The following is a 17,284-nucleotide window of genomic DNA, read 5'->3' on the forward strand; positions in this document are numbered from 1 at the left end:
ACTTTTACTTGAGTTTGATTTTTCAGTACTCTTTTCACCACTGATTATAATAATAATAATAATAATAATAATAATAATAATAATAAAAATAATAAATATTATTATTATTATTATTGAAGAATAATACAATTGTATTGAAGAGAATTAAATAAAAACAAAAATTAAATAAAAATAAAAATAACAAAATATATAATTAAATTATAATTGGAAATGAATGAGATCCGGAAAATCTTCAAATTATCTTAATTTGTGTTCTCCAGAAGTCAGTCAAACTAATTCTGAGATGGTCATTTTTATTAACAACATACATCACTAGAAAAAAAAACAAAAAAATAGTACATTCCCAGCTGCCTTTGAAAATGCCACAAATGAACTTGTCAAGCTGAACAAACAATATCTGATTGAGGACGAATATATTGCTCACAACAATCAGTGGCCTGAAACATCAATTGCTGCCAACAAACGAAAATAAAATGGTTTGATTCTGTTATGGGGAAATGTCCTTTCAAGGCCCCAACGGTGAGGTTAATGAAGCGACTTTGATCACACTGGAAGTCAGAAACACGAGCGCACACACAGCCATAAATATTTCACACCGTAATCTTATAAAATCCCAGATAAAGGTAAAGTCATCGATCCAGAATAAAATGCCCTATGCTCTCTTGGGGTGTCTGTCGACTCACAAGTGTGTGTTTGTTAGCTGTGCTGTATCTGATATAAACTGATTAAAAGCAGCACACAACTGCAAACATGTTGGTTTTCCCATCACAGCAGTCGCTTCTATTGACCCAACTGTTTTTATACAACACTAATGAAAATTTTTATCCCCAAACCCTACCCTCGTTTCATTATTTAGACATTATTTAGTTGTTTATTAAGCCATTTTGTTGTGGGGAAATGCTGGTAAGTGATTTCTGCGCGTGGACGTTTTGTTCAGACACGGATAAAGAGGCGCATTAGCATGCTCTATTTACAAATCCACATAATGTTCACTAATATCTGCTAATGCACATGTGGAATAGAGGAAGAGCTCGTTAAAAATGTATGTTTTCGACTGCATCTCTCTCTTGTTTTGTTTTACTCTTTTGTGCTGATTCTCAGTTGCAGTGTCGCTTTAATTGTAATGACGCGGGGTGTTTGTCTTCACATAAATGATGCATGCTTGGCTTTTCTTTTATCATTTAAATCATAAAGCTGGTTTGGATCGGGATGGAGTGGGACAAGGAGAGGGTCCAAAACCACTGCTGGCTCTCTGCGGTTTCGGTTTCAGAGCAGCCCTCCTGAAAACACTGTAGTGGTTTTATTATTACAGATGACAGGGCTAGAGGAGGTGGTGGAGGAGAAGTCTATACAGAAACCACAAACTATTATCCACATCTTAGAGTTCAGTTATATCAGATGTAAATACGAGAAGGTATAAATCAGTTTTGTTTACACTGGCAGTGTATTTTGATCAACAATTGCCTACTTAGACAGAAATACACCATCTGACCAAAATACAAAGGAATCAACAGTTTTATTTTAGGTTTACCATAAAGGGATAGTTTACCCAAAAAGGAAAATTTAATAACTATTTATTCACTCTCAAGTGTTTGTTTATTCTGTCGAATAGTAAATAAGATATTTTGAAGAAAGCATAAAAGCTGTAACTATAAACTTCCTTAGTAGGAAATCACATACAACGAAAACGAGCGGTTACACGTTTTTACGTCTTTTGTGTTCAACATAAAAAAAAGAAAGTCAAACAGGGTTGGAACAGGTGAACGGTGGGTAAATGATGGAAGAAGCTTCAGTTTTGGGTGAACTATCCTTTAAACTTCATTTATTATTGTTATTATTTTATCATATATTAGGTTTACATGCATTCAACTCATAATTTCACATCAACATATAGTATTAAACAAAGCAGTTTTAATGCTTGTTTTTTTCTACTCTGATTGGTTAGATGTTGTGATTGATTTACTTCTAACAGCGTGTCACAAAATCAATCAATCAAACCAACCAACCGACCAACCAACCGACCAACCAATTAACCCATCCATCTATCCATCAATAGTTGTCTCTAGGCCAAATATCGACCTATCCTAAAAAAGTCTGAAAAGCTTATCTATGATTGGTTTACTAACACTGTGTGTAACAAAATCAATCAATCAAACCAACCAACCAATTGATAGACCAACTGACCGACCGACCAACCAACCAACCAACCGACTGACCAACCAACCAACTGACCCACTAACCAAACAAGCAACTGACCAACCAACCAACAAATCAATCCATCCGACTATCCATTAATAGTTGTATCTAGGCTAAATATTGTCCTATCCAAACAAAGTTTGGAAAGCTTATCTATGATTGATTTACTTCTAACAGTGTGTGCAACAAAATCAATCAATCAAACCAACCAACCAACCGTCCAACCAAACAACCGACTGACCAACCAACCGATCAACCAACCCACCAATCAAGCAAGCAACCAACAAACCGACCAACCAAAGTTTGGAAAGCTTATTTAGTCAGTTTCGAGGTAATGTATGCATCTAAATTTCACAAAATTGACACTTGCAACTGGATTTGTGGTCCAAGGTCACATATACAAAAATGAATTACCAATCAACAACAGTGTATTAATGAATTACCATTAACCTAGGGAAATACAGTTTTAGTGTGTTTAATTTTAGTAGGTTCTTACGGAAAAGTAGCAAATAACAGAAAACATTTGGTTCAGGAAACTCTGAACAGACAAATCTCACAATATACACTTCGATAACACATGAAAATAAAGATCAAAACAAGAAGAATGGAAGCAAGAAAACTATATAGGCTACCTTTATAGCTGTACTGAGTCAGCAGAATTCCCTTGACTCAATAATGACAAAATAACATTCAGAAATTGTTTTGAAGTCAAGGTAATGGACTGAAAACCAAAAATACATGGACGTGCAAGTATAGAAGTGCCAACAATTTCCCCCACAAAATAACCGCTGAAAAGTTTTACTGAATGCTAGCATGACTGGAAATGGAAAGAGGAAAAGAATGAGCGTTTTAAAAAATGACCTATACCGAAGTCATTCAGCGGAACTGTCTCTTTCATTCACATTGTCTTTCTTCACATTACAGAGTCATTGATTCACATTTCCTGAACTGTGATTTCTTAGAAACCCCAGGTCTATACAAACAATAGAGCGCCAAAACTCCCGCAGAGAAGAAAATCATGGAGTGATTGTCTTAATAGTGGACTCTTGCAGCTCTGGGGTCAAATCTTCACAGTTTGACCACTTCTGACATGCGCACTGACTTACCACATTAAATCCATACACACACTCTTCCACCAGCTCCCTTTGAACGCTCTAGATGAAAACCTGTTTTGAGACCGCGTCGCCTGTGCAAATGTTTTACAAGATTATTTCAGCAGCATGACTGACATGTTGTCACACAAACAAATAGACTCAAACATCAAATTAATAACAGGCCACTCAATATTGAGACAGAACACAATAACCCACATAATCACTTCATAATTTCTGTCTGTTGTTCTCAATTAAACAAAATAATCTTCATAAAAAAGCCCAACCTCATCACACAGAATAATAAAAGCCACACTTATTCGACGTGATTTATATTCCGGAGCAATAAGTCCATTATAAAACACAAGCTTATTATGAGCGGGAACAATGCACATCAGATCGTCCCAATACAAACAGAGCCGGATGTAATTGCTCCCGGTACAGGAAGCCAATTGAATGGCACTGATGAGTCTATTCAAATATAATTGGTGAGGAAAAAAGAAAGAACCGTGGGTGAGGTGTGCCCGAAGAAAAGGCATAATGAATCAAATATAAACAATACTAATTTAGTGATGATGACGCATGATGTTGCTGCTTGTTCCTATGTAAAATGACATCAGCAGTTGGAGATCCTTGCTCAAACACGTATGCAAGGCAAGTGGGAAAAGATGTTGTAGGGGATGAATTATTCAGTGATGTTGATGTGGTTTTAAGCTTGCCGAAGGAGTGTCGGGTAGAGGAATTTATGTTAAAAAAAAAAAAAAACATTTGAAAAATCTAGCTTGACGACAGCTGGAGCTGCTCTTCTGAGAATGCAGCAAAATGTCAGTCTTTCAGTAAGCAACAGTTTGTAAGGGGAAACGAGGACAGTGTGTGTGTGTGGAGGCTGGAGTATGGCAGAGGGGTTACTAAATAAATCAATGTCTGGAGCGTTCAGAGGGGACTGCCCTTGTGAAGCAAATTCTCTCTACGACTGCAGTCAGATTGTGCTGATAGATTACAACATTATATACTTACTACAATGTGGATACTAGAATCACAAACCACAATGGTGATTGTTTTATTTGATGAATTAATTGTTTGAAAATGTGAAATATATAATGTGAAATATATACAAGGCTGTAATTTATTTAAGGCTTTAAAATGTACAATAAGTCACTTAAATTGGGATAAAATTACCAATTTCTGGGCCCTATCAAGGCATGTATGGTGCGATTTGTTGCCATTTTCAGACCAGCGCAACAGTCATTTTCACATTTTGTGGCACGTTGTTTAAATATCAAATCCATTTGCGCCACTTTGTGGACTCATGGGTGTGCTGGTCTAAAAAGGAGGTATGTTAAGGCGCATTGTTGGCACGTTGCCATTTTCATTCATTCATTTTTTTTTCGGCTTACATCCTTTATTAATCCGGGGTCGCCACAGCGGAATGAACCGCCAACTTATCCAGCACGTTTTTACGCAGTGGATGCCCTTCCAGCCGCAACCCATCTCTGGGAAACATTCACACACACACTCATACATTACGGACAATTTAGCCCACCCAATTCATCTGTACTGCATGTCTTTGGACTGTGGGGGAAACCGGAGCAACCGGAGGAAACCCACGCGAACGCAGGGAGAACATGCAAACTCCACACAGAAACGCCAACTGACCCAGCAGAGGCTCGAACCAGTGACCTTCTTGCTGTGAGGCGACAGCACTACCTACTGTGCCACTGCATCACCCGTTGCTATTTTGAGGAACTAAAATAGACTGTGCCATTCACCAACTAAAAGCTGGTCAAAAGTCCAGCAGAGTGCATTAGTTATGTACCTATGTGGGTTCAAACGCTTACACATTGCTTAATACACACTACATGTACAGCAACACACAAATATCTTTACATAATAAAAAAATGTAGGGGTAAAAAAAAGTTCAAGACATGATTATTTTCCATATAAATGTAAAAACCACTACCTCCATGTCTTCTTAACCCTGGGGGGCTTTTTTCAGTTTATTCATGACAATTTGCATTTGTATAATGTCATTCTTATTAGCAGTATTATTTATTATATGCATGTTTATAATTGTTTTAATAAAAACTATTTTAGATTTGTCCACCTGTCTGGTTTTAGACAATATCCCCATATTTGGACCAGTTTAGTTTAGTCAGAAATTAGCCGTTCGTTGATTGGTGTGATAAAAATAAGCCAAATATATATATTAAGAAAACAGAAGAGATGGTATTTGACCCAAAGTGTATAGGTGACCATCGTCAAGTGGTTGCGCTTGACCATCCTATTACTCAGTCAGAGACCGATAAGCACTTGGGCATTTACATTGACAGTTCTTTTACATGGAAAACACACATAGAGTGGGCTTGATCTTGTTTACAGTTTGTATTTTTACGGAGGTTGCGTCTTTTTGGAGTTACAAGAAGCTTATGATGTTTTATAAAGCTGTTCTTGAAAGCATTGTCAATTGTATTGTATGGTATCACAGTGTGCTTTGGCAACCTATCTGTACAGTGTAAATCTAAGTTGATGCATATCTTAAAGACAGGATGGAAAATTGTTGGGTACGTTATATAAGAGAATTGTGTCTCTAATCAGGTGGAAAGGATTCTGAATGATCCAATTAATTGTGTTTCCACATTACAACTGCTTCCCTCTGGTAGTAGATATAGAGTCCCTAAGTGTAGTTTGAACCGATATAAGAAATCCTTTGCACCCGTTTCAGTGGGTTTATTTAACAAGAGTTTATCTTAATTAGCATTATTAATATTGTAACCGTATTTTGCATTGCTTTTATTGGTTGTTTTTATGGAATGTCTGCAGCAATATGGTGATGCCCATACCAAATTTCTTGTCAAGCACAATAAAGTTTACTACTACTACTAAATTTGGGATCTTAAATTCTCAAATATACAAAAATTAACGAAATGATGAATACATAAACAATGTATCTTTGCTTTACCATTGCAGCTTTTTATTTTAGGGAAAATCTTACACTTGCATTATGGCACCTTTATCTCAATCTACAGTACATAAATAACTTTTGATTTTACAATAGGATTTGAAACATTTAAAACATAAGCTGCGTCCAAAATTGCATACTTCCAAAGTTTATAGTATGCAAAAATCAGTATATGAGCTGATTAGTACGTCCGAATTTATAGAATTCGAAAAACAGTATGTGAAAAGTACCCGTATGACCTACTACTTCTGGCGAGATTCTGAAGAGTGCATCGGATGGATGCTACGCTATCCCATGATGCACTGCAAGAAATTCATGAATGGGAGTGAAGCGACGCAACTGACATGGGTCATGATGACAAATGGCGAATGTAGCACGTCTGAGTTCCATTCATACTGTACAGAACAGACTTTTCTAATGGTCGAGTAGTGTTTAAATTACTACTCGGTACCTATTGAGTAGTAGACGATTCAGATTCAGATATAGACTTTTGTCAACATTTTTAGTCAACAGTTTTAAGCATATTGTCTGGCTTGGTCTGGCTACAGTCCAAAAACTAGGTAATGAGCTGCCATTTTAGAGTTTTATTTCTATACTATTTCTTATACAATATATAATTATAACTGCAACACTCTTTTTATGTATATTATGCACTAGTGATATTCATTCATTCATTTTCCTTCGGGTTAGTCTCTATTTCAGAAGTCCCCACAACAGAATGAACCGCCAAGTATTCCGGCATATGTTTCGCGCAGCGAATGCCCTTCGAGCCGCAACTCAATATTGGAAAACACCCATACACACTCATTCACACACACACTCATACACTACGACCAAATTTTTTAATTCAATTCACCTATAGCACATGTCTTTAGACTGGGGGGGGACCTGGAGCACCTGGAGAAAACCCACACGAACACGGGCAGAACATGCAAACTCCACACAGAAATGCCAACTGGCCCAGCTGGGACTCCAACCAGCAACCTTTTTGCTGTGAGTTGAGCGTGCTAACCACTGAGCCACCATGCCATCTACTAGTAATACACATCCTTAATTCTTCATTTTGATGCAGTGCATAAGAGTCAAAGTAAATAATATTAAATTGTTTAAGATCATTTAAAATAACATTACTATAAAGAGAAACCAAAGGGCTAATAAATAGTTCTGGCATTTGATGTAACATTGCATATGTAACGTTAACATCACATTTCATGATTCACATTTTCTTAGACCCTAACAGCACATGCACACACTGATTGATTATTTGATTGATTGCCATTTTTGCATTTTATTTTAGTGATGAGATGAAAAAGGAAGCAAAGTTGAGGAGAGAAGGGGGTGGGATTAATAAAAAGCCCAAAGGCAGGACTTGGGTCACCAACAGCACAATTGCAATAGATACTGAAGTGCTTCCCAGAAGGCAGTGAGCTCCGGCAGAACGAATCACTTAAAAAAAAAATTGTCAACATACCCAAATTCACCTATTCCAGTCTTTCTGGCTTACCTCCATCTCTCTGACAGGTTTAGAGATGAAAGCGCATCACCCTTGCCCCGAGAGAAGGAGATTACCCTCATTTTAAGTGAGCTCTTCTCAGTTTCACGGCTTTATCTGATCTAGAGTCAGTGAGAATGTGAGCTCTAATTGATCCTTCTGAGACGCAGCTTATCCAGTCAGTTCCCCAGTCAGTTTTTGGGCTATGATGAATTTTTAGGTGAACCCTAACAGCGTTGCGGTGAGTTGTGGTGGAGGCGCCGCGGTTCACGATGTACTCTATGATCAGGTTTTGATGAGGGACCTTGTTAAAAACAAACTTCACTCTCTCGTTCTGAAGCGTGATGTTGGATATTTAAGCGCATGCAGCCACAGCTTTTGCCGGATTTTTCATTCCATTTGTTTACTATCAAGTTCATTTTATTTCCTAAAAGTACAAGGGTTATTATTTCACAACTATTTACTGTAGTTGGATGACCAGATCTCTTTTTTTTCCCAGGATAGTCTTTCAGCTGGAAAAAAAATCATGTTTTGTCATTTCACTTTTCCTACAGTATAAATTCATAATTGCTGAGCACTAGTAGTAGTCTTCTGTAACATGAAAATAGCCTGCGGATATATCTGTCAGTCACTTATTCCACTCTGAGGAACAACTGTTCTCTTTGCTCTTCATTGTTTCACAGTGATTGCTGGGTCAATTTGCTGAATATGTACACTTCTGTTAATGTGAGCTACTGCCTGGTAAAGTATTATTTTAACTTACTTAAATTTGCAGAAGTTTAGACTATTTTCCATCTTATTCTTTATAAATAATCTTTTTGGTTTGGGATTTTGGATTTTTTTTTTTTCTCTCATACACTCTCAGAAAAAAACGGTACAATGTTGTACCAAAGAAGGTACTGTACAAACCCATGTCACTGGGGCAGTACCTTTTTATGGAACAGAATTGTACCTTAAGACAAAGAAACAAATTTGTACCATTGCAGTTTGTACCTTTAAGGACTTGATTTGTACCATGGGAAACCAAAATGTACCTTTGCTTTTTAAAATCCGCAGATACAATATTGTACCTTCATCAAAGGTACAAATCTGATCCATGAAAGTACCACTACAGTGACAAGACACTTTGTACCTTAACAGTGTCGAATGTGTTCCTTCAAGAACTATGCATATGCAGGACTTCTGTCAGCACACATGCATAGTGGAAAGCAAACACCAAAAAGTGTGGATATCAATAATGAAACTGTATTTATCAGAAAATGTTTACCAAATGTTAAAAATGCCTTAATGTTAAGTTTATAATATGTACAGTTTTGTTTTACCAGTTGATTTGTTTTATAGAACTTAATAATTAATATTCATGAGTGTCTTTAAACATATGCTTTTAAATTATGATTCATGTTTTAATATGGACATTATTTATAAATCCCTTTGCCTTTTCTGTAATATTTATTATCATAGATATTGTAATAAAGAAGGAGTTGGCCAACACATATGTACCTTTTTAATGAGAACAAGTGCATACTTTTATTTCAAATGTACCATAAAAGGTACAGAACAATATCATAAGAGCTCTTTTCTGTAGCATATAAGGTACAACCTTTAAAAAGGTACAAACTGTTCCTTAAGGAACATTATTTGTACCACCGTGTACCTTTTTTTATAAGAGTGTAATGTCACCCCATCAAAATAAAGGCTAAGAACAGTTAAAATTGCAGGGTGTAAATTACAGGGGGGTTGAGGGGGATTGATCCCCCTAATTAGGGGGGGGGGGGTCAGTTCTTTAATACTGAGAAATATTCCACTCTGATCTGTATTTTAAATAATAATGTTAATAATTAAGATAATAGCTATTATGACTATACATTTGACAACCCCATAACCAATCAGTGTATTCAACGAAGTCTGAAAGCGGCAGATTTAGAGATAAAATAGACATCGTGTTCACAAGACTTTGTTTTCTTGTCAAAAAAGGTGTTTGTGTCTGTATTTAGCCTACAAAAAATATAATTACACTCATAGTTTGTAGTTTAACTTACAGTAACATCTGTAGGTCAGAATAAACTGACTAAATATCCCTCAAAATGCTGAAAACTTAAAATACGTTTTTTAAATAAAATATATGTAATAAAAATAAATACACAAAAGACTGACGCATGTATTACACAAACTAACTGAAACTAACTGCTGATCCCCCTAATCGTCAATGTATAATTTACACACTGGTTATGATTAAAGTGAGTGGCACTCTCAGCTCTCTGAAGATTTTCGTTATACAGGGATTCTGTGGTCGTAAAAAATATGAATTCTCCATTCCGTAATTTTAATATCTTAAAATCTTGATCCATTAGAATCAGAGCAGAAACCCTGAAAGTCATGAAGCCAAGGCTTTAAATGTTGCATGCACTGCACACATGAATATCTTATAGTATACACAACAGTTCTGTCTGGTTCTCGAATCTGATCGGCTGATAGCTGTGCGATATTCTGCAACAACAGCACTTGTACAGCCTCCTCACCCTTGTGTGTTACTCCGCCCACATACAGTGACAGCAAATCAAAAAACCCACTACAGTTGGACAAATATTGCAGCTGTTGTACAACTAGAGGCTTTTTTTTTTTAGGTGAGAATGTAGTTGTTTAGATTGCAACTATGCAGTTTATTTGTAAGGACAGTGCCTTTTTAAATATTTATAATTTCGCAGATAAAGTGCGTCGGTGTCCATCAGTCTGTCATACTGAGCAAAACAAAAACGGTTGACGTTCCGCCACAAGATGGCGACAGAGACCTCATAATAAGCCCTTAGGGGAGAAAAACTCAGCGTAATTTCAAACTACAGCTGATCAAACCATTATAAAACAGGTAAGTGATATTATAAGTCGATCTCTCTCTTTTGTATGTTGTAGTGCTGTATTTATACTATGGTAATCTGAGAATCAACAGAGAAATACTGGGAAATGTCTGTAGACTGATGGTATTTCATGCCGTTCAGTCTTATAATGTTAAAATGTGATCAACATCACCTGTTTTGTCATCACTTTAGGTATTACGCTAGAGAATCATTCAAATACTAGCTCTAAAGTGATGTTGGTGACGTAGCAATGGTTTCTGCTGTTCTGACGTCAGCTGCAGATGTGAATGAATGGCGGAAGAAAAAAATTCCTTGTACAAAAGGATTTCTAGACTTTCCATGTTAGGTTTTCTTTTTTATATACACGATTATGTCATCGAACTGTTGTATAAACGCAATATTACACTCGTAGCAGTGCGATATGGCTGTATATGGTCACTGGGGTATATATATATATATATATATATATATATATATATATATATATATATATATATATATATATATATATATATATATATATATATATATATATATATATATGTATTATATATATATATATATATATATGTATTATATATATATATATATATATATATGTATTATATATATATATATATATATATATATATATATATATATATATATATATATATATATATATATATATATATATATATAATACAAGTATCTGAAGATCCTTAAATCAAGAACACATTTACAAGAGTTACAAAATAAAGACATTTTTTGTCAGGAAAATGAACAAAAATTACTATATGGGACTTTTAAATAAGCTAATAAATTCATTTTCATTAGTTTTTCGTGCCTATTAGAAGATATTTGTTATTGTTTCAGTCATTAACTCACTTCATTTAATTATTCTGACTGAAAACAAAACTTCTATGTATTTTTGCTTCAAGTAAATGTATAATGATTTAAAAATCTCTATCCTGGAAATAAACAAAAAATAGGGAAGATCATCCCTGTTTTTGCATTTCATCCTGGATCAAAAGGCAGAGTAAAAGTTACTTTCATATGACACTTTTTTGTAAGCAGAGTTATCTAAAACCTGAGTTGTGTTAAATGCATTAAAAAAGTAATAAAAAAATCTAAGTTTTCAAACTTTGAAGTGAACTTGTATGCTCACTAAAATATATATTGTGTTCCCTTCAAATTACACATTCTATTTTCTTTAAAAGTCTTCCATTTCCCTTCATAAAGCCTACAGAATCCTTGCTTATAATTGCAGCAAAAAAGAAAAGAAAAGAAAAAGTATTCAGATTCATTGTGTCAACACATGAACTCTGGAGAATTTACTATTGTGCAAAGCATTTAACCCTTGGCTGATACTAGAGAATTGCTGCTGAAATTAGTGCAGAGTAAGTTGCTTTAGATGAAAAGCATGTACAAAGAATGCAAATGACTTAAATCATGTTAGCGATGGTCTCTGGGAAAAAAATCAACGTGTTTGGTTTTAATGTATATCCATTCCCACAACAGCCATTGCTTATCTGGCCTTCTAGCAGACCTGAGAGGATAAATTAAGTGATGGCGCTGCAAGGGCTTGCCTTTTATCTGACCTGCAGTCAGTGAGAGATAGAGGTTACGGTCAGTGGCACGCTTGCTCTGATAGCTCCTATCTGATTCACAGTCACTTCTGGTGTCAACAGTCAGGTTTAGTTTAATTGAATCCACATTACTAGTGACAGCGGTGGCCAGCTGACAAGAACACACCCTTGACCGCTAGATTTACCTAGAAACGGGTCACGGGTGATCTGCTTTTCTTTCTATTATTGATATTAACACACTGGACAAGAATACTTCCATTACTTAACCTGGAGGTTACTGGAAGAAACCTGGAGGAAAATTGGCAGGACCAGTAAATGAAATAGCCTGGTGAAGACTTTAAAAGTGCCTCCAATCTGTGAACTTCTCAACTATGCTCGCTTCGCTAAAACCTTTTATAATTGAATCTGATTGTGCAATTGATTAAATGTAATTTAAGTGGTTATCTACACTGCAAGATAACTTTGTGGGTACCTCAATCTCATTGTATGTGAAATGATAACAATATGTGAAAAGAACAAAATGAATTTATTGCTTATAAACAGAAAAAAAAAATGTTAACATTATTTACCAAAAAAAAAAAAAAAAAAAAAAACAAGCTAAAAAGTTATAAAAATGTTTGCTACATTAATTACAAAAATGTAAATTCTAAAAATATAATATAAAACAAACCTAAAATGACAAAAAAATTAAATAAAAAAAATAGAAAACAATTAATGATATTAATAAATACTATAATATATAATAACACTTACATAAAATATGTTTTTACGTATTAGATAAAACTAAAATATCACTGCAGATGCATCCTTAAGCTTGGTATTGGCAGAGAATTCAGAATAGTTATTTTCAGATACTGATTGAATCCATTATTTCAGATTTCAGGGTTTCTGCAGGTTTTACCAATGTAAATTTAAGACTTTTTAGGACATCTTTAAGACCAATATGAATAAAGTTTTTTTTTTTCCTGAATATCCCAGTTGGAAAAGATCATCACTAACCCTACCAAAATGATTATAATTTAATACATTTAATAATACGATAATAATAATAGCTTAATGATAAAAAAATATAAGTCAGGTCAGTATCCTGAGCTGTAAATAAAAGGAGAACTGCTAAACAAATGTTATTATTAGGAAAGTATGCTAAATAGAGTTAAAATACTATTTTTAAATACAATTTTTTTTAAAAAATGGATTGTTGATGATCATATGGGTGTTAATGGCCAGGTAGTTATTCATGAACAAAGGAAAATAAGACCTGTTAAAAAGATTTAAGACCTACAACACAATATTTCAGTAGATGTAGGACTTTTTAAGGCCTAAAATTTAGGTTTTGAGATTTATGACATTAAGACTTTTTAAGACCCCATGGATTACCTGGTATTAGATTGACTCAATATCTCTTTATTTGGATGTAAACTAGGAATAGTACAAGAATTTTTATCAAGGAAAAATATATACTAGGGTTGCTCCGACAATATTGACAATATTGCAAGTTCACTAAAATCTGGCTGGAAAGATTAGATAAACATAATTTTTTTTTTTTTAACATGAATATTTAATAACATATCTTCTAATAATATACTTATTAAAATAAACAGTAGCTTATAGCCCTATTTCCTTTTAATAAAGAAGTAATGAAATTATATGTGTGTATTTTAACTTTTTATGCATCAAATATGTGCTCCAAACCTTTTGTTGTTTGAGACATGTTGAGTTCTTCTTTCATCATTTCCAATGTTTCCAAATTGCATCGTTTGTCATTTTTCTAACCAATTTTTTAATCTGTTTTATCTATTATTTTCTGTAAAGCTGCTTCTGGCCATGAAAATGCCCACACCAAATGGGTAAAAGAGACATGTTTGAGAGATTTTCTGCAGCATCCTTAATTTATTTTCTTAGGTAAGGAGAGATCTCCACTTACAGTAAGTATCGTGCTTAGAGTGAAAATGTGCATTATGCATTTTAAAGCTCGAAGAATCAGAATTGGTCCTCTGCTGCAAAAATACTGAGCAGAGCATAAATATATATTTAAACAAATGCTATAAAACTATGAAAGGAACCATATATTATTGTGTTTGTAGTTGAAAAAACACACTAACATTTGTCTTAAAACATCTATATAACTCATTTGCTATATTTCAAGTCATAAAGCAATTTATTTTTAAGTTTAGCAGGTGTGCTACTAGTAATGTTTAGTGAAACTGCACAATTAAACTGAAAGACTGATCTTTGAAATCAAAAACCTGGTAACTTAACTACAAGACTGTGAAGTTAACAATGTATTAAATTATGTATTAATAATGTATAAATACAATGGGTTCCTAGAACACATATAAAAAAATATATAAAGTGATAGATAATCATGTGGTCGCGTCTGATAAAACTGCCCAAATGAGACTTACCTCAGTAATGTTTCTGATCTGATCCTGGGTCAGTTTGAGCAAATGCTCATCTTTGCTTTCGGTCATCAACTTCAGAGCAGGCAGCTTCAGTCCAGCGTTCAATAACAGAGATGAAATGTTCCCGATGCCCTAAAAGAAAAATGAAAAGTGTGAATGACACGCTACAACAAACATAGCTGAGCATGTGACAGGAAAAGCACATGCTGTCAGCCCCGTTATCAGAACAATGACAACACACACTCTTACCTGTGGGTTAAGCTTGTGTTTGGTCAGGTAGAGCGAGCGGCACATAGATAAAACCTCATTTCCAATGTTGATTTGAGAAACGCTGGAGGAGTGTGCCAGCAGGCCAGACGTGAGACAAACCCAAGGGTTCTGATCTGTCTCTAGCCTGTGTAGAGAGAGATAAATTTGTGTTTAGAAGACCACACACATACCTGTAGAGTTTTTTGTTTTTGAGATTTATGGAGACACTCTATATTGTACAATCTGTATATTGTATTCCCTTACCCTAACTTTAACCTACTCCTTACAGAAAACTTGTGCATTTTGAAATACATAATTCTCTATTATTTATATATTTTTTCCTCTTAGCATAATCCTCTTGAATAAACAAACAAATAAGTAAATAAATAAATAAATAAATAAATAAATAAAAGCCCCCACACAATTCAAATTATGGGTTGGACTTGCAGCTTTAATGCAAACACATGCTTTTTAGAGTTTTTTTTTGTCCAGTTTCTAGTTGAAATATCTAAAAATTCTTAAATCAAAAAATATTTTCTAGACAAATTAAAAAAAATAAAAATTCACTAACAATAAATCAAAATAAAGTGGGTTTTTATAACCTACAGTATACTCAAAGTAACCTTATATTCTGTAAATGGGCAGTTAACTTAAAATAATAGTCAAAATAGTAAAAAAAATTATCCTATTTCAAAATAAAACAAGATTATTTAATTAAATTTAATTTACTATTAACCCACAAAATTATTTTAAATGAACTGTTTACCTCATCTGTTGGCTTATTAAATTCTAAAAAACCTAAAACAAATCACTTAAAATAATAAAGTTGTGCTACTAAAAATCCATTTACTGTGTACATATTATTACATTCTGCTTTGTTTATATCCATGATTAAAATAACATCATCCTTTGATATTTGACTGTGACATTAGGCTGTGTGTCCACTGGAGCGTTTTCTGAACTACGGAAATGCTAGTGCTGTTCAAAACACACTCAGATAAGCATTTTTTCAGCGAGGCGTTTTTTTCAGTTGGTTGCCATTACAAGTTTTAGTGGTGACAGTTGCGTGGTATTGTCCTGCCCCTCCTCCACTGTGATTTGACAGCTATCTCAAAACTTACACTGATGGGGATTGCGTTTTTTAGCATGAAATGCCTGAAAAAAACTACTTTAACAATTGTAAAACGCCCACTCAGCACCTCGCTACGCTAGAGGTGCTCAAAAAACATGGCACTACCATCGACTACAGCAGAAAACAAACACTCAGCTCAAGAGTAAAAAAAAACTAAACAAACCAAATTCAGTATACATGTACACTGAAAATAAATAATTCATTGGATTTACAAATTATTGATATTATTTATTAAATTTCCCATTAATTGTATTTTATTAACGTCTGCCCCTACCCTAACCCGTCACAGTAATGTAAAAACAGATCAGGATCTGGAGTCTTCTCTATTAGTATAGCTGATTAACCATGGGTATGGATGATAACAGCCTTCTGAGCCTCTATCAGCTGATAACGGCCATACAATCGAGTGATACCATTCGAAGTGGGTGAAGTGGTTATAAACACTTTATATAAGCTGAATTTAAACGAACAAATTAAATTTAGTAAGGTTCAAATTAACTTGTTTGTTTAAATTCAGCTTCTATAAATTTTTGCAACAATTTGCAAAGAACCATTTTTTTCAGTGTAGCCTTACACTCTAATGCTTTGTTCACACCAGACGCTATTCGCTTACTGATATAATTGAAGCTGGTCTTTCATACTGTACATTGAATAGATCCTACAGTTACTGTGGATAATCAGACGGTTACAGCAACAACCAGGAATCTGAAGAACTAAATTACACTCATTAAAGTAGTTAACGGACACCTACATTGGCTATGAAAATGTATTTAAAGAAAAAATCTTTTAAAAATGAATAATTTCTCTCATTATTTACTCACTCTAATGAACCCGCATGCAGTAATTTTTCTCTGAGTAATAGTAAAGGATAACTTTAAAGAATTTTCACATAGATCTTCTCTATAAAACAGCAATTTGAAATATAAAAGCACCATAAAAGGTATCATAAAATGGTCTATATAACTCATGCGCCGTATTCCAAGTGTTCTGAAGCCATAAACTGAAACTTAAGTTAAGCTGCTAAAGCTCTCTAATCACATATAGCTCTGATGCAGGTCAGACATTGCGGTGTTTGGTTGTAAGAAATGCAAATAAATCTACAAAAACTATTTTTGTGTTTAATAATATTAATATCCAATCTGAGCCATTACTGATTAATTGTGCGCCACGATTGATTTCTCCCTCACATTCCCACACCGTTGAAAACATATCCATACATCATGTCTGTTTTCTGTCTCTTTCTTAACATTTCATGAGTCATACAGGTTGCAAAGTTCTATCCGGGCAGGCAGATCAACATTACAATTCAAATGTGCATATCAAACCTTCATGCCTTGCAAGAG

The 17,284-nt window shown here is 34.3% G+C and overlaps 1 protein-coding gene across 1 annotated transcript in view; it reads right to left on the reverse strand.

The window, feature by feature from the left end:
• nbas (NBAS subunit of NRZ tethering complex) overlaps nucleotides 1-17,284 on the reverse strand; it is a 350,427-nt gene that overhangs the window by 16,820 nt on the left and 316,323 nt on the right. The window contains 2 exon segments of the mRNA XM_056480954.1: nucleotides 14,564-14,692; nucleotides 14,810-14,954. Coding sequence (XP_056336929.1) covers nucleotides 14,564-14,692; nucleotides 14,810-14,954 — 274 coding nt within the window.

Source organism: Danio aesculapii, chromosome 20 (genome assembly GCF_903798145.1).
Source record: "Danio aesculapii chromosome 20, fDanAes4.1, whole genome shotgun sequence".
In the NCBI taxonomy this organism is placed as follows: domain Eukaryota; kingdom Metazoa; phylum Chordata; class Actinopteri; order Cypriniformes; family Danionidae; genus Danio; species Danio aesculapii.